Source organism: Apium graveolens, chromosome 8, assembly GCF_009905375.1.
Source record: "Apium graveolens cultivar Ventura chromosome 8, ASM990537v1, whole genome shotgun sequence".
Lineage (NCBI taxonomy): Eukaryota > Viridiplantae > Streptophyta > Magnoliopsida > Apiales > Apiaceae > Apium > Apium graveolens.
Window position 1 is genome coordinate 208,510,637 of NC_133654.1, and position 13,899 is coordinate 208,524,535.

The 13,899-nt window shown below is 35.3% G+C and overlaps 1 protein-coding gene across 1 annotated transcript; it reads left to right on the forward strand.

The window, feature by feature from the left end:
* Window positions 1-332: 332 nt before the first annotated feature.
* LOC141680288 (uncharacterized) lies at window positions 333-785 on the forward strand. The gene has a single exon (XM_074486555.1). It carries the CDS (start codon window positions 333-335, stop codon window positions 783-785), a length of 453 nt encoding a protein of 150 aa, XP_074342656.1.
* The last annotated feature ends 13,114 nt before the right edge of the window (window positions 786-13,899 follow it).

The window sequence follows — 13,899 nt, forward strand, 5'->3', positions numbered from 1 at the left end:
GCTTAATATTTACCCTTGCTATAACTTGTCTATGCAATTATTGAACTATGAATAAACCTTTCTTGTCTACATTCAGAATCATGCCTCCTCATAGAGCCCGCAATACCAATACCAGGGATCATGAAGATCCACCACCCAACTTGGCTCAACTTATGCAAATACTTCACCAACAATCTGTTACCCTTGCTCAACAATAACAACTTCTTCAACAACAACTTCAACAACCACCTCCACCACCAACCCCTACGACTTTCAAATCGTTCCAAGCTGTGAAACCCCCAAAGTTTTATGGAACACAAGACCCTGTAGAAGCTCAATCTTGGCTTAAAGAGATGGAGAAATCCTTCATGCTAGCTGTTGTTAGGGAAGAAACAAAGGTCGATTACGCGTCTTATTTTCTGAAAGGCGAAGCGAACTATTGGTGGGAGTTAGCCCGTGCTCTAGAAGAAGGAGAAGTTATTTCTTGGGATAGATTCAAGAAGATTTTCCTAGACAAGTATTTCCCAAGGTATATGCAGACTCAAATGGAATTAAAGTTCTTTGAATTGAAGCAAGAAGGAATGATTATGGGAGAGTACGAGAAGAAATTCACTGAATTGGCTAGGTTTGTTGGAGATTATGTGGACACGGATGAGAAGAGAGCAAAACGATTTCAACAAGGATTAAAGCCTTGGCTACGAAGCAGAGTGGCTGCTTTTGAATTGGCCACATATGCTGAAGTGGTCCAGAAGGCAATGGTGTTTGAAGGAGAAAGTGACCAAAATTCAAAGGAAAAAGAGAGTTAGAAAATAAAGTTTGGAAGTAGTGAAGAAGGATCGGCTTAAGGAAGCGAAAGTGGAAAGAATTTCAAGAAGTTTGGATTTTAGAACCAAGGAGGATCCTGAAGCTTTAAGAAAGGTGATAATAAGAGTCAGAGGAATAGGATTCAAGGGTAGAGATTCCAGCAAGCAACAAATCCGGAGTGTAAATTCTGTAACAAGAAACACACAAGTAACTGTAATAAGGCCGACATAGTCTGTTTCAAGTGCAATGTGAAAGGTCATTATGCGAATGAGTGCCGGAACCCGAAGCCTTCTGTTACATATTTTAAGTGTGGAAAGACTGGTCACATGTCGAGGGATTGCAAGAACCCCGGAAACAACAAGTTGATGCAATTGACAGCCGCACCTTTCAATCAAGCAATGACATCTTCTGTTCCAATTCTTCAACTTCCTTCAAATCAACCTTCTGAATCTGCAACTCCAGTGTTTCCTCCCTTCTATCCTGCTCAGGCCCGGACATTCAACATGAACATCAAGGATGTTGTTCAGAGTTCTGAAGTTGTGGCAGGTACGCTTTCTGTCAACAACATCAATGCTAAAGTGATATTTGATTCCGGAGCTACTAGATCTTTTCATATCTGAATCTTTTATCGGCAAGTTGAATTATGAAATTGAACTGTTAGTTGAACCCTTATCTATCATTTTGGCTAATCAAGAACGAGTATATGTTAAAGATGTTTGCCCTCGGTGTAAAGTAGAGATTTCAGGCTATAGTTTCCCTGCTTCCCTCATACGTTTCCAATTAGGAGAATTTGACGTTATATTAGGAATGGATTGGTTAGCAGAGCATGGTTCTCAGATAGATTATAAGAAGAAGAAAGTGATTTTTAATTCCCCTCAAGGAAATAGAGTAGAGTTTAAAGGGCAGAAGCAAGTTAAGACGTTTTTGATAATGATTCAAGCTAAAAGACTGTTAAGACAAGAGTGTGAAAGGTATTTGGCTCACGTAATTGATAGATCTAAGGAGACGCCGAATATAGGAAGTATTCTGATAGTTAGCGAATTTCTCGTTGTATTTCCTGATAAACTTCCTGGATTACCGCCTGATCGTCAAATTGAATTTTTTATCGACTTAGCGCCCGACATGGAATCGGTATCGAAGGCACCTTATCGTATGGCACCAGCAAGAATGAAGGAATTGGCCAAGAAATTACAAGAACTATTGGATAAAGGAGTTATAAGGCCGAGTGTATCTCCATGGGGTGCTCCAGTTTTATTTGTGAAAAAGAAGGACAAAAGTATGAGATTGTGCATTGACTATAGAGAGTTGAACAAATTGACCATCAAGAATAGGTATCCGTTACCTCGTATTGATGATTTGTTTGACCAACTTAAAGGAGCGACTTATTTTTCAAAGATTGACTTGCGATCGGGATATCATCAGTTGAAGATTAAGCGGGAAGACATACCAAAGACTGCTTTCGGAACCAGATACGGACATTACGAGTTTCTAGTTATGGCATTCAGATTGACAAATGCGCCAGCCGCCTTTATGGATTTGATGAATCGAGTATTCAAGGAGTACTTGGATAAGTTTGTCATTGTGTTTATCGATGACATTTTAATATATTCGAAGACCGAGGAAGATCATGCTGAACATTTGAGAATAGCTTTGGAGACTTTAAGAAAGGAGAAGTTATATGCAAAAGTTTCGAAGTGTGAATTTTGGTTACGCGAAGTTCAGTTTCTAGGACACATTGTCAGTAGGGAAGGGATTCGAGTTGATCCAGAAAAGATAGAAGCTGTAATGAACTAGGAAAGGCCGAAGACCCCGACTGAAGTTAGAAGTTTCATGAGATTAGCCGGATATTATCGAAGATTTGTGAAGGATTTTTCTAAGATTGCGGTACCATTGACAAAATTGACCCAAAAGAATGAGAATTTTGAATGGACAGAGAAATGTGAAAGGAGTTTTCAAGAATTAAAGCAAAAGTTGATTATTGCTCCAGTTTTAGCTTTGCCAGATGATAAAGGAGATTTTGTGATATTCAGTGATGCGTCATACAAAGGATAGGGTTGTGTTTTAATGCAACACGGGAAGGTAATAGCCTACGCGTCAAGACAATTTAAGCCTCACGAACAAAGATACCCAACTCACGACTTGGAACTGGTTGTAATTGTATTCGCTTTGAAGCTGTGGAGACATTACCTTTATGTAGAGAAATGAGAGATATACATGGATCACAAGAGCCTGAAGTACATTTTCACTCAGAAGGAATTAAACATGAGGCAACGAAGATGGTTGGAGTTGATTAAGGACTACGATTGCACAATCAATTATCATCCCGGAAAAGCGAACGTAGTAGCAGATGCTTTGAGTCGCAAGGAGAGACTGAATATGTTGACCATGGCCCAAGAGTTATCAAAGGAATTTGAGAAGATGGAAATTGAGATTTGAGCTCCAAGTGCACCTACAAAAATGATTTGTACGTTGACTTTTCAACCAAAATTATAGGAAATATCAAGAAGTGTCAAGAAGAAGTAATGAATCAATAGATGAATGAGTTGACCGGAGAATAGATTTGCACTCAAAAAGACAACCAAGGAATTCTAAGATTCTCATCAAGAATTTTGATACCAAATGTGGAAGAATTGAAGAACGAGATTTTGAAGGATGCTCATAACTCAGAATTTTCTATTCACCCAGGAAGCACAAAAATGTATCAAGATTTGAAACAGAACTTTTGGTGGCCGAATATGAAGAAGGAGATTGCTCAATGGATTAGTAGGTGTTACACGTGTCAAAGGGTAAAAGCCGAACATCAGAGACCGAGTGGACTAATTCAGCCCTTAGAAATACCTGAATGGAAGTGGGAGCACATTACAATGGACTTTATAGTTGGATTACCAAGGACAAGATCTAATCATGACGCTATTTGGGTAATAATTGATCGATTGACTAAGTCAGCTCATTTTCTACCGATTAATGAGAGATTCTCAATGGACAAGTTGATTCATATGTATCTTAAGGAAATTGTTACTCGCCATGGAGTTCCAGTATCCATTGTGTCGGATAGAGACCCTCGTTTCAACTCTAGATTTTGGAAGAAATTCCAAGAACATTTGGGAACTCGACTCAAGATGAGCACTGCCTATCACCCATAGACGGATGGACAGAGTGGGCACACGATCCAGACCATAGAAGACATGTTGAGATCTTGTGCCTTAGACTTTAAAGGAAATTGAGACGATCACCTACCTTTAGTAGAGTTTTCGTATAATAATAGCTTTCATGCCCGTATTGGAATACCCCCGTACGAAGCTCTTTATGGAAGTAAGTGTAGATCACCAATATGTTGGGATGAAGTCGGAGAGCAAAAGGTAATTAGCCCCAAACTGATTCAGCAAATGAAAGAAGCGGTGAATTTGATTCGAAATCGGTTGATCGCAGCTGAGGATAGACAACGAAAGTATGTTGATCCACACAGAAGGGATGTAGAGTATGAAATAGGAGAAACCGTTCTGTTGAAAGTGTCTCCATGGAAATGGATAACTAGATTTGGAAAGAAAGGAAAGTTGAGTCCAAGATTTGTAGGACCTTTTGAGATTTTGGGTAAAGTTGGAAAAGTGGCGTACAAGTTGGCTTTACCACCTCAAATGCAGTACATTCACAACGTTTTTCACGTATCATTGCTTAAGAAGTTCATCCTCGACACCAAATGTATCATAGAGAATGAACCGGTGGAGATTGAGTCAGATTTGTCTTATGTCGAGCAACCAGTTAGCATTCTAGATAGAAATGATAAAGTGTTAAGGAATAAGATAGTTCCTTTAGTTAAAGTTTATGGAGGAATCCCAAAGTTGAAGAGTCAACATGGGAATTAGAAAGTGATATGATAGATAAGTATCCTCATATGTTTGCTTAAGATTCTGGGTATAGAATCCTTAAAGGGGGGAAGGTTGTAACGATTGTAAATATTATGATATTATAAATCTATGATGTGGCATTTCTGTGCATTACTATGAGTACATAAATTTCTAAATATTGTTTTTCAGTGATTATGTGCAGTAAGTAAATATGAATATATTTTTCTTCGAGACGATTCGAATCTTCGCACAAATATTTGGATATGGAAATTCTGTGCTTAGACGAATAGATAAATTGGTATAATGCTAGATTAAATTTTTAAAGCTTTATGTGCATTAAAAAATAATTAAATTATATTTTTATGTGGTTTGTTATAGAAGTATTATTATAAAGAAACTTCTTTTGAAAAATATTTTTATTCAAATTTCTTGAAAATACTCTTATAAAATTTCTAAAATTTTAAAGTAAATTATGGTATAATTTTTGTGATTTATGGAATTGTACTTTATTTATTAAAATTCATTCTTTTTAAGCATATTTTCAATTCTAGAAAATGATTACTAGATTACTAATGTGCCCTTGCATGCAAAATTCTTTATAAAAGAGACCAAGGATAGGATTGTCATTTTCAACCCCACTCACTCATTTTGACCAAGTAAAATACCCATGTGCCTTTGCATGCAATAATGTTTAAGCTTATAGAAAATGCATAGGAGTCATTTCTCCATTCTACTACCATTTTAACACAACAAAATCCAAAACACAAGTCACATTCTCTCATTTTGCACACCACTTCACTCCCTCCCTCCCCTTTTTCCTCCCTCTCGGCCGAAGCCTCCCCACCCCCTCTTCTTTAATTTTTTTTACTTTCCTTTTTAAACACTTTGATCAAGGAGCTAGTTCCCTCATATTCTCACATTTATACTTGAATATTTAGCTCATAAAAGGTATGTTTAACTATGTGTTGATGTGTTTTTATAGCCAAGATATAGGCCTTGAATTCTCATGGATTTAAGGACTAAAATCATAAGGGCTTAAAGATATGGACTTGATATGATCTTTGAGTAGTATTTTTACTTCAATATTCCAAGTCATAATCTTGTTCATAGCATTTGCCAATGATTTTTTAAAAGAGCATAATGTATATGGTTGATTCTTTAGAAATTTCTATGAAAATGACTTTGCATGTTGCTTATAAACTATTTTGCTTCAAAAATGATGAGATATGATGTTTAAACTCTTGAATCCTATGCATATCTTCAAGTATATTAAGTTTTAAGACTTGCATGTTAATTATAGCCCTTGCATGTTGAGATTTGCCTTTGCATGTTGATTTACAAGTATTTTTAGACTAGGAACCATACTTGCTTGCTTTGAGCTTTGATACTTGATTTTTATGAGATGCATGCCACGAATTTTATGTTAAAATGATAGATTAATTATTTCATGGCTAGAAGAGATTAAAATCAGTAGGGATCAAGTATTTAACCCAAGATCATGATAGTAGTATTGTTGTTGATCTTTTAACCTCTTGATACTTGATTTCTGTGAGTTGCATGCCATATTTCCCTTGATTAAATGCTAGTTTAAAATGTATATGATGATAGGAGCATAAAATCAGTAGGTGTCATGATGTTTCCATGCATGTGTAGTTCGAATTATTGCTTTAAAAATGACTAAGCAATGGCTTGTCTTGTAGGTGTTACTTTGCATGTCCTTATAATTGATTGCTTGTTAAATAAATTTGTAATTCAATTTTGTGCACTATAGGTCAGTAGGTGTTAGCATGACATTAGTTTTGGTTGTTGGTTGGTTTATTGGTTTTGATGGTTAAGAATGGAGTTAAGGTGGAAGGGATGCATTAGTCCGATTTGGACAGATTTTTTGCACTAGAAGTGTAGGTCATTTTAGGTATGCATTTGTGAGGCCTTGTTAGGCCCAAGTTCAGTGGAGTTAGGAATTGGTATGTACTTGAGTCCGGAAGCTTTATATTGGCTAGAATCATGCATTTGGTTAGGTGCACATCAAAACCGAGAGAAACTCAAATCACGGCAGATTTGGTACAAGTCCATATTTGACCCATTATAACCATGTTTTAGGATAGAAATTCATTGTTACTTTGTTTATAATAGTATAAAGAAGTCTTAGGAAGCTTAAAAAGTCATTAAAATCAATAATTGAACAATTTAAGTGAGTTTTAAGTTGGTAAAAATAAGGCAGTTTGGAAACCAGGGAAGGCAGAGTTATGTCAACTTCCACTTGAGGCCTAGGGAGGCCCAAGTGAGGTTTTTGAGTCATTCCAACTCTAAGAGTTAGTTTAGAGTCTTAGGAATCTCAGAGAGTTGGTTTGGAGTGAAGGCCCAAGGTGGAGATACCTCATTTCCACCAAAACACGAGAGTCACCATAAGAGTTGCATTAGGAAGCCTATGAGGAATGCATTGTGTTTAAGTGCTTTATGAGTGAGGCCTTGATGTCAAGTCAAGTTTGGGAGTTGTATTATGTCATAAGAGTCTTTAGAAATCATAATTAAGTGAAGGCCCAAGGTAGAAATGTATATTTGTGTCGAGGCACATAAGTGGTGTCGAGGCATGCATCCGGGAAGAGTTTAGATTATGCATTAGTTTTGTGAGTCTTGTGAGGTGAGGCACAAGTGTGCCTTACTGAATTTAGATTGTGTTGAGGTCTGTAAAGGAGGATTAAGAGTAATAGTCTTGTTAACTATTTTTTAAAAAGGATATTGCTTGAGTGATTGGGATCTAAGTATACTATTGTCATGCATTTTCTTGCTATGTGTTATGTGAACTATGTGAAACATATATTACTTGAAATTAAGTGTGTTAAATATATATATATATAAATACATGTATGTGTGTATATATATAATATACGCGAAAGGGTAGTTAGCAAGAGTTGTGATGCGGATAATATTTATTATAGGTTCAAGTAGGAGGCCAGGAAAGGAGCCCATAGACGATTCCATTCAAGTACTCAGTAAGCATAGTTCAGGCAAGTAAACTCTCAAATTATCTTTATAACTCTGTTTCTTGTGATTGAACACCCTGTGAATGTATGAATATCATTTAATAAAATTGATTAGTCTGTGACATCACTCAATGATTGGATCTTGAACTTAGTTAATCGCTGTCATACTTGAATTGACCCCTTTTCCTCACAAATTACTTTGTATCTCTGTGAATACCCCCACAAATAGTTCCTTAATATATCTAGTGGAACCTAAAACCCTCATACATCAGATTCATTTGCTTTGGAAACCCAAACACTATTATCATCCTCTCATTCGAACTTTGTCATTTCCCTTGTTATATTATCCTTGATCAAGAACCCCTTTTTAAATTGAAATGAGTTATTAAAAAGGAATTGAATGATATGATAAGACTGAGGCGCCAGTCACTGTTAAAGTTTTAAAACCTCAGTAGCAGGGAGCCTGATGGTTTTATATGGCCAATGTGTGCTGAGGATCCTCAATGGTTGTGAATCACTTGTTGTGTGGTTCGGAGCTTTGATGTGGGCTGATCACCCCTCATTGCTCATAACTCTATGTAATTTCAATTCCATTCACTTGTTAAAATCTTGAACTTTACTTGACAAATTTATATTGTTGATTTATCTTCTGTTATTGTTTTATTGAGCATATTATGAACTGTTGTACCCTATTATTCACTTGCTGAGCGTTTTGCTCATTAATATTGTTATTGATGTTATCCCTTCAGTTAAGCCCGAAGATGACTCGTTTCAAGCAGACCGCGCGTAAGAATTGTGGTGGTTCAGGGTATGCCTACCGTCAGATGTTGGAGCAGGTAGGGAACTGGTTGTTCCCTAAGGTTTAAAGAACTTTTGGGAATTTAAAATTTGTAGATGTATTTGACCTTGGATATTACACTTTTGTATTATTAGTTGTTTAGATGTTGTTCAAACTCTTACCTGTGGATTCGGGGACTTGGAATTTATGGTTCTGTAATATTAATTAACTAGCTGTAATCCTTTACTGTTTTTTTTATCTTCATTACTATTATGGTTAGATAGTATTAGTGGGTCCATCACAATTGGTGTATATGGTGCACCAAATATAAATATATAGGTTTACATTAAGTTTTAAGTATTATAACAATTATTATAGTTACTACATAAGATACATTTTTGTAGTCTTTCGAAATCCTTTGAACTCCAAATTATTATTTCAAAAATATTTAAACCTACAAATCTCCATAATTGTGATTGTTCTCTGTTTTGTCTTTATTTATCATCAATTGATAAGATGCCAATATCTTCACTGCCAACATCCTCGTCTGACGAGACATTAACATATTGTTTCCCCTTTCCCTTCTGTGCAAACACAAATGAATAAACTAATTACTTTTTACAGAAAACACAAAAAAAATCATATATTCATTCTCTTTCATCCATCCAGTTCTATCTAGCTCTCTTTCACACACAGATGTTAAATTAAAAATTAAATAAGGTTATTAAGTTACCTGGTCATAAATTTTCTGTCTCCACAATATCACATGTTGCCATATATGTTTAAAATTTTCCTTCATAACTGAATTCTTCAAAAAGACGTTTGATGCCCCTTTCGCAAGTGCATTCATAATAACCTCAGTTATGTGATCAGCTGTTATTACTACACGTGTAATCACAATTTTTTAATCAACTAACTAAATTCAATGGTAAAGAAAGAACATAATTAATAATATATAAATACAATTACCAAAATTTAAAAAAACTTTCGATACAAATGAAAATATTAAATCAACTTATTGAGGTTTGTGTAGTCATTTCTTTTAGAAAAATGGCTAAAATAACATATAAAATAATTTTAAATTAGTAACTGTCATTAGGTCCTTAACGTATCCATTATATATCATATGTAATGTATAATAAAAACTCACAAATAACGGGTAACTTGAATTCCTGATGAATTTGTTGCATTAGTTGAAAACCGTCAATATCTTGCATGTGTATTTCAGCTATTACCAGATCAAATAATTATGTTGAGGTTTTCAATATGCTTAACGCCTCATTTGCATCTTTCACACGCATCACTAAAATTTATATAAGGAAATCATTATCAATGCCAGAATTCAAACAGAAGTTCATTCATCTTTCCTTATGTAGAAAAATATGTTAAATGGTAAATAATAATAATAATAATAATAATAATAATAATAATACCTTCATAGTCTTATATCTTAAGCATGTTACAGATTTCAGTTCGCCATGTCTTGTCATCATCCACCACTAAAAACCTATACATTATCTCTTTAGTCTTTGATCTTGTGACCACTCTCACTGCCTAACAATTTAGGATGCACCTTATTTATAACCATTTATCCCTATAAAAAAAATTGATCAATAAAATCCAAAATCTGTCTATGGATAGTCCATATCTGTTTCATGTGTAACATAAATTTATAGATAATAAACTAAATATATCTAATCCATATGTGTAGATAGTCTACCTAATTATGTATGTACAAGAAAGATTGTATATTTTGATGAGATAATAAAATTTACGAGATATAGAAATTTGTATAGTTTGGTCACATTCGTGGTAGATAGGAGTCGACGTAAGTAAGAGAGGTTCAAAGTAATTTAGTCAAAAAGGGTGAATATGAGAACATTAATTTATAGGTATGAATTATAACATTACATGTTTGAACAAGCAAGCGTAAAATCTACATAGAGTTCAAGAAATTAGTCAGGGGTTGTTGAAATATATATCCAATATGATTATTATGTACCTACACAATTGGCATGATATATATCACATTAAAAATCTATATCCACTCAAACTAGTGTATTAAATACGTATCATGTGTGTTGGAGGTCTATCTGACATGGCCTTTCGGCCTGTAATGGACAATCTAAAGAAGGCGAACAAGAAGGCCCAAAGAGTCTTTGGCAGTTCACACTGAAGGAGGCCTAATTGGTTCAACCCAACTTGGTATGAACAGTTACTCAGGCCCAAAGTGCATGAAGAGAGCGTGGAACCCGTCTCCCACAATGTCCACCTCCGAGAATATCTCAACCGAAAAGCAGGAAGAAAGAATGAAGTTATAAATTGGTCCGGGTTCTATTATTTATTCATTCACACAAAATTTCATACAAACTCATGTACGTTCAAGTTACTACTTAAGAGCCAGTTAGCTTATTCTCACACGTCTAGAGCTGTTCGCGAACCGAGCCGTTCGCGAACAAGCTCGAACTCGGCTCGTTAAGGGCTCGGTTCGGCTCGGTTCGTTAAGGGCTCGAGTTCGAGCTTGAACACAAAAATGTGTTCGTTAAGGAAACGAGCTCGAGCCGAGTTTTTGGCATGTTCGGCTCAAGCGAGCCTCGGTTCGGCTCGAGTTTGGCTCGGCTCGGCTCGACTCGAAAAAAATTAAAAAAATATATTTTTTATATATTTAATTATTATGAATTTTATTCAGATTTTTTATAGATATTTTTAAATTATTGAACTAAACTAATGTCAAAATATATATTTTAGTAATTTGAAAAAATTCATATATTAAAAATTATTTTTTTAATTTGATATTTTAATAATTAACAAGTGATTTGACTATTACTTGTAACTAGTATTTATTTCATGATCGGTGTTTCGATTTTTTGAAATTATTTATAAATGATCCAACCATACGGATGTGAAGATCTATATATTTAAGTGATATAATAAAAATTTAGAAAAAATAAATATATTTGGTTTGCTATATTGACAGTTAACTAGTAGTTTGACTAGTACTTCTCCCATATTAATGTTTCAATTTTTTAAAAAATAATTTATGAATGATCCAACCGTACGGTGCAAAATTTTTTGAAAAAAATAAAAGTATTTGGTTTGTTATTTTAACAGTTAACCGGTGTTTTGACCAGAATTTTTTAATTCAGCTCGGCTCGGCTCGGCTCGGCTCATTTTGATGGAGAAATCTCGTGTTCGGCTCGGTTCGACTCGGCTCAATTTTGTTCGATAAAAGCTCGTGGTCGGCTCATTCGTTAACGAGCTCGAGCTCGAACACAGGTTTTTGTTCGTTAAGAAAGCTCGGCTCGGCTCGTCAGAAAAAAAAATTAAAGTACGGCTCGGTTCGATCAAAACTCGGCTCGGCTCGGTTCGTGAACAGCTCTACTCACACCGGAGGTGAATTAGGAGGACAGTCACATTCTTCTGATTATAGGTCCGACCGAAGAACTTTCATTTAACGCCCTTTTAGAAATCTAGTTCAAACATTTGGTGCCGTATGTGGAAATGTACATGCAAAATTTATCCAGAAAACTAAACACTACTCAACAACCACATCACCCGTGGACGATAGCCAAACACCGGGCTTTATCGACCCTACGTCCAAGTGGTTCCCCCAAGCCCCACTCGTCACTCCGAGAACCCTTAAATTTAAATCTGAAACCGAAGAGGAATATGGACTTGTGCCTACCCGGAGCAGCAGCAGGTGATGCTCCAGAGATCAAGGGAGGAAAAGAAATCAAAGGAAACGTAAAAGTAAAAGGCCAAAGAAAAGGCGGAAAAGGAAGTTCGGTTAAGAACGAAGACGAAGGAAGACGATAATCTAAGATTAAAGGCCCTCAAACTCCAAAGAGAAGATATAGAGCTGCAGGAAAAGGCCTTTTCAGTAGCATTGGAGATCGATAAGGTCTAAATGACGACCTCAGAAACCCGGAGTGGGAAAACGGTGCATGATGAAGAAGAGTCCTCGGACTGCGAATCACACTTTGGATGCACCCGATTAAAGATCACAATATCGTCAGACTTTGAGGATGTTCCACATTTCGGAATCAGGCTACACCGAATGGAAAAGACTTTGTTTGGGGAGAGGAAGATAAACCACAAACTAGTGGTAAATGAGGAGATTGAACAGTTTAGGCCTCTTCCTGGAAGTCAATTTCAAAAAAATGAACGAATTTAATGAGAAAGGAGATGTGAAGGATCACTGCGAGAAGTAAGAGTCCCAAATGACTATAATGGGGCATTGTGATATGATGCTTAGAAAGTCAGTTAATATCTATATGAAGGGAAACACTTTCATGTGGTACTGATTGACGAGGCCAAGGTCTGTTAGTTCTTATGACAGTTGAAGAGGAAATTTTTGAGGCAATACTTTCATCTGTCGAAGGGAGAAATATACCAAATCGTTTTTGTTGAGTTTTTTTATTGCAGAAGCTGTCTTAATGAGGATTTACTTTTGGTTGTTGACTTCTGTTTATTGTTACCAACTGCAAAACTAATTAGTATATATGCTCTTGTTGTTCAAGTTACTGTGTTTGTCAAGTGTCTTAAATTGTTTCGGACCAATAGTTTAATTGGTTTTTTCTTGAAAACAAATATTTATTTGTTGTTCATTTTACGTGCCCCTGTATATCGATACATATAGCCCTTCTCCATATGATTCCACTAACAACTTTATTTGGTTTATGCAGATTTACGGAGGAGTATCTGCTATGAACAATATTCTTGGATTTTTAGTTCTCTTGTTTATTGTATATTTTTATAATTTGTCGTAGCATTTATCGGTTCAATCATTTATGGTTGTCATAGTGAGTGTGGTAAAACATTCACAAGAAGTTTTTAACTCTTGTTTTTCCGGTGTGGAAATCTTTTGTGGCATACATGCTTTACCATCTGTCAATGTTACTTCTTTATGCTTTGCATAATATGATGATCAATTCTTAACTTCATATATTATATGTGAAAAGATAGTTGTGCTGATATAAGGAATGCAGCTTATTCATTTTTGTTCACCGAATGTAATAGACGTGATTGATATAAAAAATTATTCTTCGACTCATTTTCTCTATCTTTATTCTTATCTTTCTGGAAATCTTTTGACTATAATTTATTCTAGAAACCATTTCTATCAAAGAAGATTACAAAAATTAAATAATTGTATCCTCTATGACTTTGAAATTTATTAAAAAATCTATGTTTAATAATTCCTTAATTTTAAAATTTTATCCTCTAATTCTAGCTTAAACTTTAATTTTTAAATTTTCAAATTTTCAAATTTTTACATTTTTTTAATTAGAAATTATTTAATTTCAAATTTTGTACTCGCCCCTTTCATGATAACCCTACATCCAAATAAGGTAAGGGTTGAACCCCTCCTTTACCAACCCTTAAATCCAAATAAGGTAGGGGTTCAATCTAACCTAACCCAACCCAACCCAACCCAACCCATCCTAGCCCCTCCTTTCCTAACCCCCAACCAAACAAGGCCTTAAGGACAGGCAATATCCCATGGAAA